General features: G+C 40.7%; 1 protein-coding gene across 2 annotated transcripts in view; it reads right to left on the bottom strand.

The window, feature by feature from the left end:
- Positions 1–15,945: 15,945 nt before the first annotated feature.
- CPA4 (carboxypeptidase A4) overlaps positions 15,946–20,285 on the bottom strand; it is a 21,154-nt gene continuing 16,814 nt past the window's right edge. The window contains exon 10 of one of the 2 annotated variants that reach the window (XM_006910518.1): positions 15,946–16,273. In XM_006910518.1, coding sequence (XP_006910580.1) covers positions 16,086–16,273 — 188 coding nt within the window. In that variant the 3' untranslated portion in view covers positions 15,946–16,085. The remainder of the gene's footprint in view (positions 16,274–20,285) is intronic. The other variant, XM_006910517.1, reaches the window with a different exon arrangement.

A 20,285-nucleotide genomic window follows, 5' to 3' on the forward strand; every position in this document is an offset into this window, starting at 1 on the left:
AGACATGCCACTCTCCTAGAACTCTGGCTTTGGGAACTCTCAGACAGAAACATTTAGCAAAGGCTTTAAAGACCTAGAAAAGAAAGCAATCGCGCTTTCCACCCAAGTAACGTCCAGCGTTAGTAGAAAGAGGAACAAAAGAATGTATTAGTAAACAATAGCTCCAGGATCTAAAAGAAAAAAAAGTGGGAATGGCGCTAGTCACCAAAAGTACCCAGCGTCTTCTTGTTCAAAAGCATCATTTTAAGTCACTAATAATAAGACAACTATCCCTGTGCTTGGTTTCGGGGTGGGGGGAGAGAGAGAGAGAAAGACTAAGAGCAAGAGCAAAGGAGAAAGAGAGAAGAGCAATTAAGAATTCTCGAGAATTCTACGGCAGCGCTTCCAAGAGAACCTTGTGTGATAATGGAAATGTTCCATGTCTGCCCTGTCCGGTAGCCATTCGAAAGGCGGCTCCTGCAACTGAGGAATTGAATTGTTCATCTTAGTTAATTTTAGTTCATTTTAATAGCCACAGGTGGCTCGTGGCTACCACAATCACAGGGTAGTTCTATGGGAATTCACCAGCCCCGAAGCACTGCCTCCAAAGGCTGGGTTTGGCGCAGAGATACACAGCTGTGCTTGATCTAACACCTGATACGGGCTTCTCCCTTGAAATTAATTACTCGTCTAAATCATTTATTCGGTAAATGTCTACAGAATACCTACTATGTGTTAGGCACTTGCTAGGGCCTGAGAATAAAATAGTGATATAGAACTGACCCTTAGGTTTCCGTGGGGGTAAGGAGACAATTTAAAAAGCATATTAACAAATGTAAAAGTACAGCTGGCGTGTGTATCACAAGGGGAAGATTCAACATGCCATGAAGATAGGTGACATGGACTCCACATAAATTGAAGAGACAGGGAAAGTTTCCCCAAAGAAGTTTCATTGGAGGACTTTTACCTCCTACGTACGGGTGGGCGGATTAGATACCTAAACAATTCTGCTCGAATGAAACAACTGACATACTGGATAAAATATTTTTAATAACAATTTAAAAAGTATATAAACAGATGTAAAAATATAGCTGGTATATGTATCACAAGGGGACCTTTATCTGTGAAAATCCTTGAGGTCTGGATTGGAGTTGAGTTCCTCCAGAGAGGGTTTGCATTTACTTTTGTGGGTCGCCGAGAGCGGGGGGCGGGGGGCACTACCTACCTGAGACCACTCTAAATTAAATTATTTGCTTGAGCTTCTTGGACTGCATGGTTAGCATAAATTTAGACCACAAACTCATGTGTGGGCTTACTTGTGGTTATGAATTCTCAGAGGAAATTTTCCCCCAGATCACCTAACACTGAGATTTTAAATCCTGGACAATAATAGCATATTATTTGCAAGTGGGTAATCAGAGATAGTGTTTTAAGGTTCTGAGATTGTTGGGAGGAAAATCAAAGTATTGATCATTTTCTAGACTTTGGTAAGTATGCAATACTCAGATTACTACAATAACAACTAAAAGACTAGGCATAGAGCGTATAACTTCTAAACAGATAGAAAGGGTAAGGAATGGAATGAGAAAAGGAGGAAGGGGAATAAAGCAAAAGAAAATAAGTAAGAAAAGATTTTTAAAAGTAATTTTTTTATACTAGGACAAGTAGAAAGGACATAAAAAAAAGAAACTCATTGTACTAAATGTAAATAAGTTTAACTCTCCTATGAAAGACAAAAATTATCAGAGTAGATTTTTTAAAAACCTAGCTATATGTATTCATAAGAGATACACTTAAAGCATAAGAACAAAGAAAAACTAAAAGTCAAGGATAGAAAGAAGATATTTGAGGTAAATGCTAACCAAAAGAAAGCGTCTATAGGTTTATTAATAATATAAGATAAAATAAACTTTAAGGCAAAAAGACTTATCAGAAATAAAGTCACTACATAATAAATACTACTTTCAATTTCCCAGGAATATTTAACATATAAAAATATTTTAGAATAATTCCAACAAATAATGTGCATTCCTTCCTGGAGACAATTATAAAATTTCATTGAAAAATGCTAATGTTCTAAACAAATCTAAAGATATAGTGTATTGTTGAATAAGAAAATGCAATGCCATAAAATTATTATTCTTTCTCCCCAAATAGATCTAGGGATTCAATGTAATTTCAAGCAAAAGGCCAGTGTTCCACAAAACTTTGTAAGCTGATAAAAACCTAAACACAAACACAAAGATTCTAAGAGCCAAGACAATCCCGAAGAACAAAGTGGGAGAATTTCTATACCAAACATTATGGCATATTATAAAGCTATAGTAACTGAGATGGTAGAGCATTGGACCAGAACAAAACAGCACAGAAACAAACCCAAGCAGACTTCATGTGCAGACTTGACACAGCAGATCGTTGTGCAACAGAAAGACAATTCAATAAATGTTGCTGGGACAACTGTAGATCTATATGGGAAAAATGGAATTAAATTCCTATCATACCACATACCAAAATCAATTCCAGGTAGATTAAAATATTTAAATGTAAAAGGAAAAAACAACTATAACACACTTAGAGACAATATAAAGAACAGTTTTATAACATTGGGCTAGGTCATCATTTTTCTAAATAAGACATGAAAGGAAAAGAGAACACATAAAGTTTCTCATAAAGGGAAAGATGGATAAAATCAACTGCATTAAAATTAAGAACTTCTGTTCTTAAGACTCTTGACAGAGAGAAGAAAGCAGACCTCAAACTGAGGGGACGTATTTACAACACATAAAACTGGTCAACAATTAATATCCAAGACATATAAAAAACATCTGTGAATTAATTTTTCTTAATGGGCAAAAACATGAAAAGCCATTTCACAAAAGAAGACTCACAAATGATCTATAAACATGTGAAAATTAATGTTTAGTAATCAAGGGAAAGCAAATTAAAACTGCAATGAAATTATCATAACACACCACCAAATTGGCAAAAGTTAAAAAGTCAGTCTATATCCAGCGTTGGCAAGGTTGGGGTTGGGGGCAATTTAAAGCTGGTGGAGCTTTAAATTGGCAAAATCAGTTTGGGAAACAGTTGTTATCCAGTAACGTTAAAAACCCTGTGCCTTGACATTTCCACTCTCAGCTACGTGGCCTGGAGAAATTCTTGTGCATGTGCACCAAGGTACATGAACAAGACTGGATAAACGGAGATGGAGTTGTGCTCATATGAAATACACCCGAATAGAAAAAAAGAATCTACTACAGCTACCTGCATCCCCTAGAAGAAACCTCAAAACCATAATGTCGAGTGAAAAAAAAAATCAGAACATGCATTGTATGTTTCCATTTATACATGTTCACAGACAGGTAAGACTAAACAATACATTCGTGTGCGCACATGATAAATATGAGGGTAAGGAAGGAAATGATTCTCAAGAATTAGTGGTTTCGTCTGGGGAAGGAAAGGACGTGCAGTTGAAAGGCTCGGTGCAGGCTCCTGAGATTGTGTTAAGTTCATGTTCTTAAGCTGAATAGTGGGTAACGAGTGTTAATTTTATTTTTTAACAGGCTATGGAAGTATTATACAGCCTCTTATATATATGATATTTTACAATAAAACATATTTTAAAGGAAATATGGGAAAGCTCAATTTGCATTTTTCGTAGTAAAAAATAAATAGAAAAGGCGTAACACTGAAAAATCAAGAAGTAGCAATAGAAGCACCTAATCTAAGTTTATAGATGTGAATATCGGGGCTGAAAGACCTCAGTGTGGTTATTGCCGGAGAGCAAGATGTGGGACGGAGGAAAGGGGAGCAGGACTGCTACTTTTCATAAAAAGCCTTGTAGAAATACATGACTCTTTAAACCATTTATTTAACCGTACAACCGATGAAAATGAAAATGGAATTTAAAAAGTGGCATTTGATACCTGGAGTAGTCAGATGCACAGAGACAGAAAGTAGGATGGTGGTGGCCAGGGGCTGATGACGGAAGGGACGGGTGGGGATTCGTGTTTGTTTCATGGAGACAGAGTTTCGGCTGGGGAAAATGAAAAAGTTCTGGAGCGGAATGGTGCGGATGGTTGTGAACGTAATGTTAATTACGACGTGAATGTAATTAACATCACTAAACTGCACACTTAAAATAATTAAAGTGGTAACATTTATGTCACGTTACGTTTACCACACACACACACAAATTAAAGCTCAAAAAAAGGAGAGTGACATTTGAGCTGAGTTAGGTAAAGTATGAAGGAGTTAATTAGCTGAAGCAGGGTGAGAAGGTTACAGGAAATCTGATTCTTGCCCTGAATCCCTTCTTTATTAAAGGTATTAATTCCCACTGCTGGTTGGAAACCACCCCGAGGATCTCCAGAGATTGCATGAGGTGTTCCAATATTTGCAAATAAAACTCCCAAACTAAATTATGTTTGATTTCCAAAGGTCCCCTTTGGGTGCTTAATGGAAATAAATATATCAAAATGTAATCTTAAAAAACAGAATAACAGGAGTGTTCTCATTCACGTTACAAAAGGATTCTTTGATTAACAAGAGGATTTACCGCTTTCTTAACACAGCCAAGTTCCCAGGTACACTCAAAATGTGATTTAATTAACGAAAAACAGGCTTATCCCACCTCCCAGAAATATGCCAAACAGGTTCTTTCAAAGGAAATTGAGTACTAAAAATCCAAGAAAACAGCGACCCACAAAAAGGTGAGTTAATGATGCTCTAGATTAGAGTTTCTAAATTCACTTCATTGTTCAAAATTATCATTCAGAAGCTCCAAGCCCCACCCTCTACTCCGGAAGCCGTACTAACCACATCTCACCTAATCACTCCTGGTGCCTCCCTCTACCATCACACATCATATAGATTTTAAGTCTTTACAAGCATCGGTCCAACGTGAAACAAACTCCTCGTGGGCTGGGCTGTGTCATCTTCATCTATGTGACCCCAGAAACATTGCGTACAGCCCAGGCCACTGCCCGGAGCTATTTATTGATTGATTCACTCATTCAAATGGCTGCCTAAACCCTTGCTTACGAGGCCTTCGCCCTCGCCTTTTCCACCAGCTCTGCATCCATCAGCTTAGACCTCCTAAATCTTTGCTCTGTCCCGTTCCCCATTTTTAGTTACTAGTCCCCATTCTCAGCACCCACAGCCAGAGACCTCATCTGGTGCCATCCTTAAGTACAGTCCTCTAACACAAGGGTCTTGCCTTCCTCTCCACTCCCCAGGAGAAAGACTGGGGGCCCGGCAGTTGATGACAGGCTCTTAGGTCACCCTCTGCCACATGCTTGCCTCCATGTGGGCACCAGCTGACCTCCTCCCAACCGTAGTACACTCACCTCTTTCCCCAATGGTCCAGCCACCTACCAAGGGAACCCCCCATCTCCAGCCCTAGTCTCTGAGGAGAGCAGGGTTTGCCCAGTGACATGACACAGCTCTCACCACCCTGTGGCAAAGGGTCTGGCCACCCAGGACCACCCAGCTAATGACCTCCATGAAGTGTCCAAGATCACAGTCCAAGCATGTACTGTTGGTGAGGCTGAGGGTTGGCAGACACCAGCCAAGAGGCCAGTTCACAGTCTTTGGAGAATGGGTGACTACATGTCAAGGGGTATAGTTGCAGCCAGGGCCAGTCCCTTGAACTGGAGAGCCACCTGTATAGCCCAGTAAGAAGCCTATGAAGTCCCAACTGCGTGGAGAAAAGGCAAAGGTGACCCCGGACACTTTCCCCGTCCTAGGTCCAGCAAACTCTTTTTGGAAAGAGCCAAATAGCACATATTTTAGGCTTTGGGGGCCACGAGGTAAGACAGAGTAAGTATTCTCACTGAATATTCTTTCTTACATTTAAAAATATAAAAACCATTCCTACCTTTCAGGTTGTACAAAACTAGGCAGGGACTAGATTTGCAGGCTGTAGTTTCCCTACCCCTGGTCTAGTTGAAGAGTCAGACATTCATTCATGAGACTATTAGAAACTATTGGAGAGCTCAAGGTAAATCAGAGACAAGGGTTAGAAGCATCCGGTGATCTCCAGAGTGAGGCATTCACTCCTATTGGGGATGAAGGAAAAAAATTATTAATGCTTCTGTACATTTTGATCTCATCTCTTTTTATTTCCATTTTTATTTGTGTTTTATAAAATACATAAAATGAGTACAGTGATATTTATACAGAGTTTATAAATACATAATTACATCTGTCGGGTGTGACATGCTAATTTTTTTTTTTTTTTTGATTGTGAGGGTAAAGTATGAGAAAACTTTGAAGACTACTGGCATGATGATCTAGCACCAGCTGATTTTGAAATGCCTTACACTATCGTGCCTTTGTTTCTATAAGTACCTCTTCTCTTACCTAGTGATGGGGGGCACGATCCGATTTTTTAAATTAAAATTTATTTAAATCAATGTTGACAGATACTAGAGAATTTCACCATCTTTGAAATAAACGTCTCATGAAAAAAAACAACAAAAAAAGCTACTTCTCCCTGCTGTGAGCAAGATTCTGCCTTTGGAACCTGATGTCTGGTCGGGATTTTGATACTTTGCTGCTTATTTTTGTCACATAGAGTCAGAATCATCTTCCCCCATGGAAGGCCTGTGGGATCAAGAATTTTAAGACTATCTACTGCTGGATCCATGCTTCCTTCAGGCTCTCCTGACTTCCACCAATTATATAGTGACACTCCCTATAAAGGCTGAACTCAGTCTCTTGGACCACAGCAGGCTTTTGTGTAACAGCGGAAGTTGGGGGAGGGGGCCGGTGCGGCCTGTCAGTTTAGCTCCTCGCATTGCTTGATTTCATTTAAACTGCAGTGTTTGTGCATTTTGCCCACATTTTGTAAAAATTAGTGGAAAATGGAAGACTGACATTATTAATGCCCATGATTAAGCAGTGATTAAAGAACTGAGCTAAAGATGGAAATAAACATTCTGGAAGCAAATAGTTAGCCTCACTCGGACATTCATTGGATTAACCTAGGTAGCTAGGTTTTGATTTGGGCTGGAAAAGAATAAAAATATAATGGATGTTATCAAGAACTCTGAAAAGTGAAAGATTTTACTCTGCCGTCAAGTTAACAAGTTAGTTTGCCACCCTTTCATGGATGCCGGCAGAAGACACAAAAATCCTGGGTCACACACAAAGGACTTTATTGCTCATGGCAATGTCAGCATTTACGCCAGTCCCCTGAGCCCCACTGTCCACAAAGAAGGCCAGGTGATGCCTGCACAGGTTGAATTACAGGAGAGGAATCCTGAGTGTAAGGAACCTGAAACCTTTAACGATTTTCATTTTTTTTTCAATTCGTTAAGGTTTTTTTTATGGCCCGGAATGTGGTCTAGCTGAGTGAAAGTTCCACGAACGCTTGAGAAGAACGCATATTCCGCTGTCGCTGGATAGAGTGTTCCCTAAATGTCAACTAGATCAAGGTGATTGATGACACCGTTCAGGCCAACTGTATCCTTACCGAGTTTCTGCCCGCTGGATCTATAAATTACTGAAAAAAGAGCGTGAAAGTCTCCAACCAGCTAGTGGATTTCTCTATTTCTCCTTGCAATTCTATCCGTTTTTGCCTCGTGTATGGTGACGCTCTGTTGCTAAGTGCATACATGTTAAGAATTGTTATATCTTCTTGGAGAATTAAATCCCTCATTGTTATATAATGCCCCTCTTTATCCTTGATAATTTTATTTTTTCTGAAGTCTGCTTTCTCTGAAATTAAGATAGCTACTACAATTTTCTTTTGATTGGAGTTAGTGTAGAAGAGCCCTCTCTATCTCTTCATTGTGACATATCCGAACTTTTATAATTCAAGTGGGTTTCTTATAGACAACTTAATAGTTGGGCCTTGTTTCTTTATCCAGTCTGACCATCTCTGTCTGTTAGTTGGTGACTTAGACCATTCACATTTAAATTTATTACCGATATAGTTGGAGCGCCATCCATTGTGTTTGTAACTGTCTTCTCTTTATTATACTTGTTGTGTTGTTCCTCTTCTTTTCCTGCCTTCTCTGCTTTTAATTGAGCATTTCGTACAATTCCATGTTATCTTCTCTCGGTTTGAATATGATGATTATTTTTATTATATGGGACAGTAAACAAATATACACTTTGCTCCAGAGAGAAACATTATCTCTGTCCTCCAAGGGTATTTGTTGTTTTAACATCCTTGAAAAGATAACCTGAAATAATGTGGTTGTGTAGAATTGTAAGAGATTCATGGAGAACTGTCTCCCAATTGATGTAAACATCGGGCAAATGGCACTGGAAATTGGGTTTAAAACAGTGGTCCTCAGCCTTGGCTGTCCATTAGCATCACCTGAGCAGATCTTTACACAACCAATGCCCAGAGATTCTGTTTCAATGAATCTGGGATGGAACTCAAGCATCAATAGTTTGCAAAAGCCCCCATGTGATTCTAATGTATAGCCAGGGTGGAGAAGCTGTCTAAAAAGATAATGAAGTGAGGTGTAATTAGTAATATATGTATTTTAGCTCAGCACGTCCCAAACTTTGCTGAGCATGTGAATTACCTAGAAATCTTTTTCAATGCAGGTTCTGCTTTAGTTGGTCTGGAGTGAGGCTGGAGATTCTGTTTCTGACAAGCCCCTGGGTACAGCCTGATGTCGTCATCCAACTTTGAGTAGAAAGATTTTGGCTCACCGGGAATACACTCCACCGCTAGACATCATACTTTAGGCTTCATAAACATATGTGTTCAGGAATTTATCATGGATGAAAGGAGAAGGCAGCCTGACTCTGGAAGCTGGGTCTTACAATAAGAGTGAAGCTCATCATTTCCTGGGACCCTAAGTGTTGAGATCATGAGAAATCCAAGAGATACTTCAGGGTGTTGAAAAGCAGAGATTTAGAACCCAGGGCCATTAAGTCCTATGCAACAACTTTATTCTTAGTCTTACGTGGCTCAAGTAGCAGTTGAGCAGTTGATGATGGTAGCAGTTGGGGAAGGGTCCACAAATATGAATCCAAGTGTCAAAGAAAAAAAAGGTAAAATCCTGATTTTGCTGGAGCAGAAGCTCTATCGGGTTTGAGCATCTCAGGAAAACATCTATCAACTTATTATTTCTCCTTCTATTGAGAATAAGGGAAATCATCTCTGGACCACCTTCTCCCAATCACTTGGCTTCATTCCAAAAGGTCATGAGACTGTTGGCCTCCAAGACCGCAGAGCTGGCACCTGTAGCCTCCCGTCACCCTGTAGCTCTGGCAGGAGTGGAAAGAGAACACCCTTTTCCAGGGCCAGTTCTATTCACTGCCAAGTCTTCCCTAGCCCAGCAATTTGTCCACTTTCCAGCTTGAACAAATATCTTTCTGGCTACATGATTTCTGTATTTGTTTTCCAGAGTAACCGGAAGGTTCCTAGACCTCTTGCCAGGCACCAGGAAGCCTGAAGGACACAGAGAAACATGCCTGTTAAATATTGATCCTATTGATGGCCCTGGAGCAGCAGGAAGAGAGGGAGGGAGGAAAATCTGATGCCTTCTTCTTTGACATGCCTCCTTAACAAGTTCATATCTGTCCACCACCAGCTGCCTCTGGAAGCGTTTTAGAAATACCATTTCAGAATGATGAGGTAGGTCATAGTGCCTTTCCCGCCGTGCCTGGCCTCTCTGAACTTTCTAATACTGATTTGCTGAAATTGGAGAGAAGGTCTTTGCTTTCCATGACCTCTGTGTTTCTCACGTCCATCAGGAAACAACAATGCCAGGGCAAGGGACTCAGAACTGAGGAAGGAGACCGTCTCAGCCAGTGGAAAGAAGACACTGGGCTTCTTTTGGATCAGACATCGCCACAGCAACTCATTCAATGCCTGCATGATGCACTATTACGTGTTGGGGATCCAAAATAAATAAAACTTTGGCCCTGCCCTTGAGTGAATTACAAGCCCCAAATCTGGCTTACTAGTTTTCTAAGGTTAGGCCAAGGTGTTTAAATACTCAAACAGAGCACATCTGTTTGCTTGTTGAGAGAAGTGGACGTTTTGTCATCTAAAGATTCGAGAGGCTAATAGTTAAAGATGGGAGTTTGTGGTTTTATGGGTTGTCTAATCCCTATGAAGGGCATAAAGTCCGTAAAGGGTAGAAGCAGTGTCTTTGGTCTATTTGGGATGTTTCACAATAATTAAAACATTATCTCAAATTATCCCTGGATGCAAATCTCCCCATCTGAACAATGCCCCACGATTGATGGTCAGCATCGGCCAGCAGTGGCAGCCGGAAGGCGACCTGGCTCCTGTTTTCTCCCTAAATTCCCAAAACCAAAGCTCAAAGGTTTCAGGAGCCAGGAGGATGCCGTGGAGATGAAACCAGAGGGGCTAGCGGAACTGTGTCCATTTCAAAGGCATTCAAATTAAAAATCAAAGTCGGCAAAACGGTGGCCTCTGGCCTTTTGCTTTAGCAGCAACGATCTGCAGAGCTGGTCTTGAGAATCTGCTTCACCATTTCCATCTGTGTACGTTCGGGCATATTATTGCCTCTCTTCGTTAAGACTTCGATTCCTCATCAGTTCGATAGGGATAATAATACTCATCCTGTACATATCATCAGGTGATTGAGATAATTTAATTATCCAATATCTATAAAAGCATTTTAAACTATAAATCATTACAAAAATGCATGCAATTTAACTGATATCAAGTCTTCCTTATCTCTGAAGGTGTAATTTACGCTCTGTCTCTCTTAGAATTCAGGGACATACATTCCAATCTACTTTCCAGAAATCCCTTGATGATACTTGTTGGAAAAAGTACTCTTTTCCTGCTGCCCTAACTTGTTGAGGGTACAGCTTATGCAACTGTTAACTTGCTGCCCTGCAGCAAATCAAATCAACAAATATTTACTAGCTGCTGAGCTTGGCCTTGTAGGAGCTACAGAAAATGATGAGATTCACTTTCTGCGTTAAAGGAGCAAATTGCCCAGCTGCAGCACAGTACCCATATATTCTAGAAGAGGAAAAAACTGCCTGTGTTCTCTGGATGCCCCCAATACACCTGGAGCCTTACTTCAAATACAAGAAACAGCTGGTGTTCATGATTTAAGGCTTAATACAAATAGAGAGAATTTCTTTTACAAGCTGTCTGGTTTGGCAAAATTCCAGAATTCATCAAACAGAAAGATAAGGAGGATGATGATAAAAAAGATTCTTCATAGTTGGCCTTCATATAGTGACATAAAAGAAGTGTGATCTACATAGGACATTCCAGAGCCGGAACATACCCTCGACTTCACACAAAAATAGAGCAGGGCCTTCCCAGCACCTGTAAATATCAAAGGCGACCCCACATACCTGACTCGGCTGTGCTTGGAAGCCGAACCTGTGAAGGTTTCAGGCAGGCAATGATTCTTTGTGTTACCAAAAAATCATTGGATGATTCTTTGATTCATTGGATGATAAGGCATGGTCTTTAGAAGATAACGTGGGAGGGCTCCCAGAGAAAGAACCTCAATATTCCCAAACCCAAATACTAAAAACGACTTAACATCCAACTAGTGATTTTCTGTGAACTATTAAGATCTTTGTCATTAAGTCTCATGAAAAGTCTAAAGAAGCCTTCCAGTTAGGGAAAATGCCACAGATCTGCTCCGTAAATGTCTTTTCCCCACTTGGTGAGAATAATAATTCCAGCTAACACATACTGAGTGTTTTTACTGCCAGGTATGGAGCTGAGCACAATAGCTTGTTGAATTCTCTTGAGAAGCCACTGTAAATAATATCATTATTCTCATCTTAAAGATGAGGAAACCAGGGCTCCCAGAGGTTCCATCACGGCCCAAGGTCATATGGATAAGTGAAGGAGTTGGGTTATTCCACTTCTCTCCATCTGTAACCCAGGAGACAGAAGTGGATGGGGTCTGCCTTTCAGTAGGCTAGCAGTTCAATGAATGGTTTCAGTTTTAAGTAGGCAGCACTCTCATCCATAGCCATGGACTGTATCCTTCACTCTGTGAGCTACTTCACAAAGATCTTTTGGTCCCCAACAGGACTGGGTGTAAGGCCTGGAGATGGCTCAGAAACGCCCTCTTCAATACTGAAAAAAAAAAAAAAAAAAGAACTCAAATACTTTTTTCCATTAACAGCGCTCACTGGTGTCTTTAATAGTGGAAAATTCCGTGGAGACCGATTTCGTACAAAAGGCTTTTGAACTTTAATGTGTTTCAGAAATTTAAGTCATGTCCATGAATGTTTATGGCTCAGGTTTTCTCTTTTTCGGTGGGGTCTTCACTTAGAAAACAGAACATATTAATTATTTGTCTTGGGCAAGAAACAAACATATTGCTCTTGAAATTTTCCACCCGTAAAATGTGGATAACATCTAGCCTACCTTTTTCACGTGGTTTTGGGGAATATAAAAAGAATATAAAGAAGAAAGTTATAAACAACTGTATAATGCAAACCCAAATGCCATCTTTTCTAACTTTCCCAATCTAGAGGTCCCCATTCTCCCTACAGCTGCCAGTGTGTCTTTTATTTAAAGCGGTTCTCATTACCTAAATTAAATTTTTAAATTTAATTATTTACTTGAGAATTTCCTGTATCTCCAACTACAATGAAATTCCATGCAAGAATGGATTCTCTCTCTCCTTTTTTTTTTTTTTGGCCACTGCATTGCCAAGCATCTAAAACTATCCCTGGCAGAAGAGACAATTAATGCAGGTTGAATAGTAACACCTTTTTGTGTTAAAATCTGTATCTTTATACACATTTTTAAAATTGGAATTCAAGTCCATAGAAACAGATTAATCATAATCCTTGATTAATGGCACGCTCATCCAACGCCATCCATGCATGGCCCTCTTCTATTATTTATTTAGCTATTTAATTAGTTTTTTTTTTTTATCATGTAATAAATACCTGAGAAAACAGAACCTGAAACAAAATCTAGGGTCCTTCATCTAACCATAGGGCCGACCCCTTCTAGTCCTTATTTGAGATCACCGTCGTTCCGAATCCCAGGTTCTTCGTTTCTTGTTGTCCCAAATCCATTTCCCTAGAAGCAGAGCCTGAGATGATGGGAGTCTTGTGTAGGTCATTTATTAAAGAAAGGGAGTTCAGAAGAAGGGAAGCAAGGCGGGGCAGGGGAAAAGTGAGGCAAAGGTATAGAATCAGTTGGAGGCTAGATTCAGAGCTCTGGAGAACGCACTGCACTACAGCGTTGCCTTGTCTTGAGGCAACAGACTAACTCCTTGTACCCCCGAGTCAGTCAGTCATTGGCTGACATTGGGGAGGTGATATAGGGAAAGCAGGTGCCCGGCCTCCTGGGCGAGGCACCCCCATTTAGCTAAGGGCAATTTTCTGGAGAAAAAGGAGCCTTGAGCTGTTAGCAGCCGATACCCATAGCAGCGTGGGATCAGAGCCCTGGACCAGGAAAAGGGAGGTCTGGCATTTCTTCTACGTCTTGCTTCCTTTTTCGTACAGTTTGATCAAAATTTGTATGTATTCCTTGAAAGTATGTATATATTTTTTTCGGTTATTTGGAACTTTCTAGAAAAGAAGTCATACAAATATTGTTTTGACTGTTGTATAATATTTCAGTATATGAAAATACCATAGTTTATTGACCCATTCTCTCACTGGTGGACTTTTGAGTCATTTTCAGGTTTTTGCTACTATGAACAGTGTTGCTATGAACATTCTCATGTATCTTGTTGTATATGTGCAAGAATTTGGGAGATTTATGCCTGGGGTGGAGTAGCTGGATAATAAGGTAAGGACTTTAAAAGATAATGACGAACCTTTTTCCAAAGTGGTTTTACTAAGTCACATGCTCACCAGTAATATATGTGAGAGCTCTATCATCCTCATCCTCTCCAACGTTTTTGATTTTTGTAAATCGAAGGGATATAAAATGGCATCTCATTGCAGTCTTGATTCGTATGTCCTTCATCACTAATCATCTCTTCATATGTTTATCAGACATACCTGTTTCTTCTTATGTGACATGCTTGCTCTTATCTTTTGTCCATTTTTCTACTGGGTTATTTTTTTCTTATTGATCTGTAGGATTTCTTTATACGTGCTTTGTCTGTTGTGTATATTTTGAATATTGTGACTATCTTCTCCTAATTTGTAACTTTTCTTTATGGTGTCTTTTAATGAACAGAGGTTCTTAATTTTATTATAGTCACAGGTATTCTTTTTGTGTCTTTTTATATCTTAAGAAATTTTTCCCTTAGAGAATTTAAAGGACAATCTCAGTCTTGAGGAGGAGAGTGAGGCACAAATGAAGCCAGGTTACAGGTGTCACAGGGCAAACATTGTCGTGCCTACTGAGGGACTGTCTGGTCCCAGGCAGGCCTGACCAAGCAGCACGCACACCCAGCTGCCCTGCTGGCAGGTGTGTTTGGGTTATGGAATTGGATATGTCGTGCTATTAGAGCTGGATACCATTAAAAATTCTAATCATAGACTGTAATTAACTTTTCTTGCTCTGATGCCCCGCTCACTAAACAACCTTCTGATTATAATTTGGCTTCCCATGTATCTTGCCTACAGGGAGAGAATGTACTGTTCAGGCTGACGTGAGGATCCAATCCACTAAACAGTTACATGCCATGATGTAAATTAATAAATTCATATTCTAGTTTTATCATCTGCCTCATCTGAGCTCTGTAAGCGTGAGTCAGCATCCCCGAGTCTAATCAACATGGACACTGAGAACATCAGGCTTCTGAGCTGAAAAACGAAGAACTAGACCCAGGACCAGAGCAAAATCACCAAGGTAGCACTGCCCTGGAGGCCCCTTGGCCTCGTGGAGAAGGTCTTCTTACATGTCATGCGATACGAACAGAAATTAAAATTAACTTTTAATGTTATAAAGCGCTGCATATTCAAAACCATGGCTTGGTTCTATTCAGGTGAAGGCAAAGAACAGGAGACAATCATAAGACTTGTATTGAATATTTATTGGCTTATGAGCACACACCAGATGCTGCACAAATCCTAGGCAGAAGGATAAGATTTACAGACATGTTTGAAAAAAGAAAAAAAAAGGGGAGTGCAGATGGTACGTGCTAAGGAAGGATGGAACAAGGGGAGTCTGACCGATAAATCCTTGTTCCACCTAAGTACTCACTGTCCAGGGTACAAAATGGAAGATGACAACTTAAATCTGCCCCCCAACAAAACCACAAACAAATAAATAAAAAAACGAAAAGCAAAAAAACAGGGGAGGGAAGCACAAAGTACACCAGAACACAAATGGGGATGTGCCCGGGCAGTGAGATGACCCAGGCCAGAGGAGTGATTTAGGACCGTTAGGGCGAGGGCAAGATCTTTGAAGTAAGTTCAAAAGGCAAAATGGAGGTGAGTCCGTTAGGACAGATGGGGATAATTTAGCAATCCTACTATTAGATCATCATTTCATCCAGGGTGAGCAGTACGAATAGTGACACAGATGCCCTTCTGAGATCCCAGTTACACTGAATAATAAAGGGAAGAACATGATCGGAACTGTAGTATCTGGGATTTTTTGGCGCAGTGATGACAAGTGATCCTCTACTTTGTATTCAGGCCAAAACCAAACAAAAACAAAAAGGGAGGGGGGGCGAGCTATTCTGATAACCCTGCAGAATTTGTTTTTCAAAGAAAAATACGTTCCAAAAGGAATGAGATAAGTTAAAGGAAGTTCTGCATCATCTTTGAGACCTATTGCATTATTTCCCACAATGCCTTCTTTAGGGTCCCCACCAGAGCAAGGGCACTAGCCTGGCTAGACTGGACGAGGCTAGAGAACCATCTCCGATATCGTTCTGTTCTAAAAACGAGGTACAGACGTACCGCCCAGTAAGAGGTGATCCTAAATTTGGCCTGCCCAACCAGCCACGTGGCAGGAAAGGCATACAAGGGGCTTGGCGAAACAGCAGGACCAAAATATGGCAGGTGATAGAAGCGCCTCTCTCAGGAGCATCACCGGAATGCCCGAACTTCAAGAAGCGGGGCTGGAGAGGGCCTGACCTGTGTTCTCCACGAAGCCAGAGGGATATGACTCAAACCTGAAGGAACAAGAGCTCCCTTTAAGAGTGGCTTCAGTGTGTCTACATACATGAGGATAGTGTAGACAGAACGGGGCTCCTCATCTAGTAAAGGTGGTCCTGCACGTGCTCCATGATAGTCTTCAGCCCCAGCCAGGTCTCCTCCGCAGTGGGGATGATCTGGTTGGATGGCAGGAGGAAGCCATAGTGCCCAGTATCTCTCAACTCAAAAGTGAACGCATACTTGATGCCATTATCATATGCCCAGTCGATGCTGCTCCCGCTAGCTTGATCTGCAAGTCAGAAGAGAAAACATCTTTGAAGCCTAGTTCCTTTCAGCATTAGCTGGGAAGGGGCCAGGGGTTCTGCCTGCCTGTGGTTCCTTAGGGATCCTGAGTTCTTTATGCAAGTCATCAGGCCTATGACACATAAACGCTGGCCTGCTCCGTACATCTCAGGCTGTCCTACACCATGAGGGTCTTCACTAGTCTCAATGAAGAGATTTTAAATCCTCATTCCCACCTTGTGACTAACTCTCTGTAGTCCTCTGCAACCTACTTGAAACCAATCTCTGCAGAAACACAATATGGTAGACAGACTCCAAGATAACCCCAATAATCCTTGTCTCCTAGTATTCATGTCCTTGCAGAGTGCCCCCCTACATTGAATAAGGCCTACTTGACATGTGTAATTAACAAGAGACTACAGAAATGAAGGCGTGTGACTTCTAGGGCTAGGTCACAAATGATACTGTGGCTTCCACCTTGCTCTCTCTCGCATCACTCACTCTGGGCAAAGCCAGCTGTCACATTATAAGGACAATCAAGCAGCCCTATAAAGACGTCCACATGGTGAAGAGCTGAGGCCTCCTACCAACAGCCAGTACTCCCTCGCCAGGCATCCGAGGGAGCCACTGGGGACACAGACCCTCCAACCCAGTCAAGCAGTTAGGTGACTGCAATCTGGGAAGATACCTTGACTACAGCCTCCTGAGAGCTCCTGAGCCAGGGCCACCACTTAGTGACCCAGCTAAGCCACTCTTGAATTCCGGACCCACAGAAACCATTTAAGAAAATAAATGTTTATTGTTTTAAGCTGCTAAGTTTTAGGATAACTTGCTTTTTACATAGCAAGAGGTAATTGATACACAGAGAGAAAGCAGCATGGCCCTTGGGGTTTCCCTTTGCCAAAAGGCTGGCGAAAGGCAAGGGTCCTGTTTTTCTGCTTCTTCCCAAACTCTGCTAGAGTAGAGACTGGGTAAGAGTGCAAAGCGTAGATGATCCTGAATAATGCAATAATGATGTCAGTAGGAGCTATCATTATTGCTACCATGAGCCAGACATTATACTGGAAATTTTACATTTATGATTTCATTTACTCTTTCAAAACTCAATGAGGGTAGGTATTGTTGTCCTGCCATCTATATTTCCTTAGATAAACTGCACATCCGGGCTCAGAATGTGGAATTTATCAAAGGAAATATAGATGGAAAATGGCAAAGGTGGAATTTAAACCTAGGTGACAAAATCCATGTATTCTTCAACCGATTTCCAGTCCATTTGGTATATTACATGCCAGCTCAATGAAAATATGGGTCTTTCTGTTTTTTTCATTGTTCCTGAAGGTTATTTCTTATAATACTATTTGTGATTTTTTTCTAGAGATGCTGGTTCCAGTGAGATTACCTGCTTCTCAACTCCCTTACACTCTGAACTTTTCGTGTGGTTCTCATAGCCTTTCTCTACCTTGAGAAAATGTTAAATAAAAAACAGACAGTGGCACCATAGGTTTCCAGAGGTTATATATACAGCAAGCTCAAGAAATTCAGAACACATTTAAAATTCCGAAAGGAGGCAAGAAGGCTTCTGCTGAACAAAATGTTCAAGTTCATGAACTTCACTTTATTGGGTCCCTGCTCAAAGTCTATCTATTCTTTTTTTTTTTTTAACACAAATAGGAACATATCATTTACACTATTCTGCACACTGTGTTTTTAAATTAACATTTGAAGGTTATTGCCTTCACATATAGATCCACCTCATTGACTGAGGGCTGCATAGTGTCTCACTGACGAATGAACCAAATGTGTTTTTATCCAGCACTCTACTGATGGACATTTAGATGTTTACCAGTCTTTCGTGACTATAAAAAATGCTGTTGCAAACATCCGAATACTCACAATCTGATGAGCCAACCCAGCTCAAAGAACTTGTTCCCAAGCCCCCAGCAGCTCAAAATCAGTAAGAGGAAGGGGAAGGGTTGCTCACTACAGTCAGTTAGCCCGAAAGCAGTACAGTCTGACCAGAGGAAGGAGACATAAAACTCTAAAAAGCAGACATGAGAATTAAAGAAGCAAAAAAGGCCAGTGCTGTTTAGCACAGAGATTAAATAGTTTAATATGGCACAGTGGGCCTTCAGGATGTAACAACTGACGTACAACAGGCCACACAGTCATAAAGACAGGAGCTTAAATCTCTTCTACGCACTCTGCTTTAAAAGACAGGAATGTGCGGAATCCATTTTAGAATGATTTTCATCTAAAATGGTCAACCTACAAAAAGGTCTAGCCCTTGAAGGGACAAGCATCAACTATTTATTCTAGATTCCATAACCCATGGAGCTGGAGTGTTATCATACAACAAATAATTACATTTTTGGAAAGCAAGGGAGGGTTGACAAAGCCTATAAAGAAAATTGAAGATGGGCTCTTGAAAGAGGTAGGAAAATATTATGTCTCCTGGACAACACTCAAAAGAGCCTTCCTCCTCTTCTGTTGGAGGAATCTGATAAGTTTGTCTTGATTTTGGCACAGCTTATGTTGAGGAGAAGAACATGTTTGATGTGGGAGGAGAAGGACGTTCTTTAAACTGGTGTTTGACAGCCAACAGATATGTGAAAAGATGCTCAACTTCACTAGCTATTAGGGAAACGCACATCAAAACTACAATGAGATACCACCTCACACCTGTTAGAATGGCAATTGTCAACAAGACAAGTAATAACCAGTGTTGGAGAGGTTGTGGGTAAAAAGGAATCCTCATACTCTGCTGGTGGGAATGTAAATTGGTACAGAACCTATGGAAAATAGTATGGAGATTCCTCAAAAAATTAAGACTAGAATAGCATAATCCCTCTTCTGGCTATCTATGCAAAAAAACCTAAAAACATTTATTTGTAAAGATGTATGCACCCCTATGTTCTTTGCAGCATTAGTCATGGTGGCCAAGACGTGGAAACAACTGAATTTCCTTTGATAGATGATTGGATACAGATGTGGTATATATATACAGCGGAATATTACTCAGCCATAGAAAAGATGAAATACTGCCTTTTGCAACAACATGGATAGATCTTGAGATGACTGTGCTAAGCAAAATAAGTGAGACAGAAAAAGTTGAGAGCCATACGATTTCCCTCAAATGTGGAATATAAAACTGAAAGCAACAAACGAAACAAACAAAAAAACTTATAGACACAGACAACAGCTTAGTGGTTACTGGAGGGAGGAGGAGGGGAGGGGTGGAAAAGGGTAAAGGGGGTCAAATATATGGTGACTTAAGGAGATTTGACTTTGGTGGTAAACACACAATGCAGTATACAGATAATGTATTATAGAATTGTATGCCGGAAACCTATACAATTTTATTAACCAATATCACCCCAATAAAATAGAAAAAAATTAAACTGGTGTTTGACCTAAAAGCCAGGATCCTGGTGACCCACAGAGCTTTTGAGAGGACCTTCCCAGAGGACTTCTGCCAAGTCTCTTTAGCTCTTTTTGGTCGGGGACTCAGTTATGACTAATTAAGCAGAGGGTGAAGAAACTCTCCTGATGTGTTTGTTCTCTGAGGAATTCCCATTTAACAACACTAATAATAATAAACCATGAATAACTAATAGATTGTTGTTGCAATTAGTAACACAAACACCAACATCACGCTAACTGCTTCAGCATGGTGGCTGAATCAGAGCACGGAGGAGGACCCAGGAGGTGGGGAGGAGCATCTTCCCAGAAGAGGACGACTGAAGGGAGCAGCTAAATGAGACAGGCAGGATGGGAGTGTGAGTTGCAGTATAGTAGAGGGGAAAAATACAGTATCAGTAAGTCTGCAGGACCTCTGAGGGTAGATCAACTGTTGGAAATTTTTTTACAGAAGAGGCACTAGCTTAAAAGGCAGCAGAGCTGTGTGCCCCACGTTTGTATTTACATTTCCCATTTAGAGCTGAGGTCCTGGGGAATGATTATGTTCTTCAATTTTTAAATTTAAAGATCAGACTCACAGAATACAGGAACTGGAAAGGTCT

Source organism: Pteropus alecto, unplaced genomic scaffold, assembly GCF_000325575.1.
Source record: "Pteropus alecto unplaced genomic scaffold, ASM32557v1 scaffold22, whole genome shotgun sequence".
In the NCBI taxonomy this organism is placed as follows: Eukaryota; Metazoa; Chordata; class Mammalia; order Chiroptera; family Pteropodidae; genus Pteropus; species Pteropus alecto.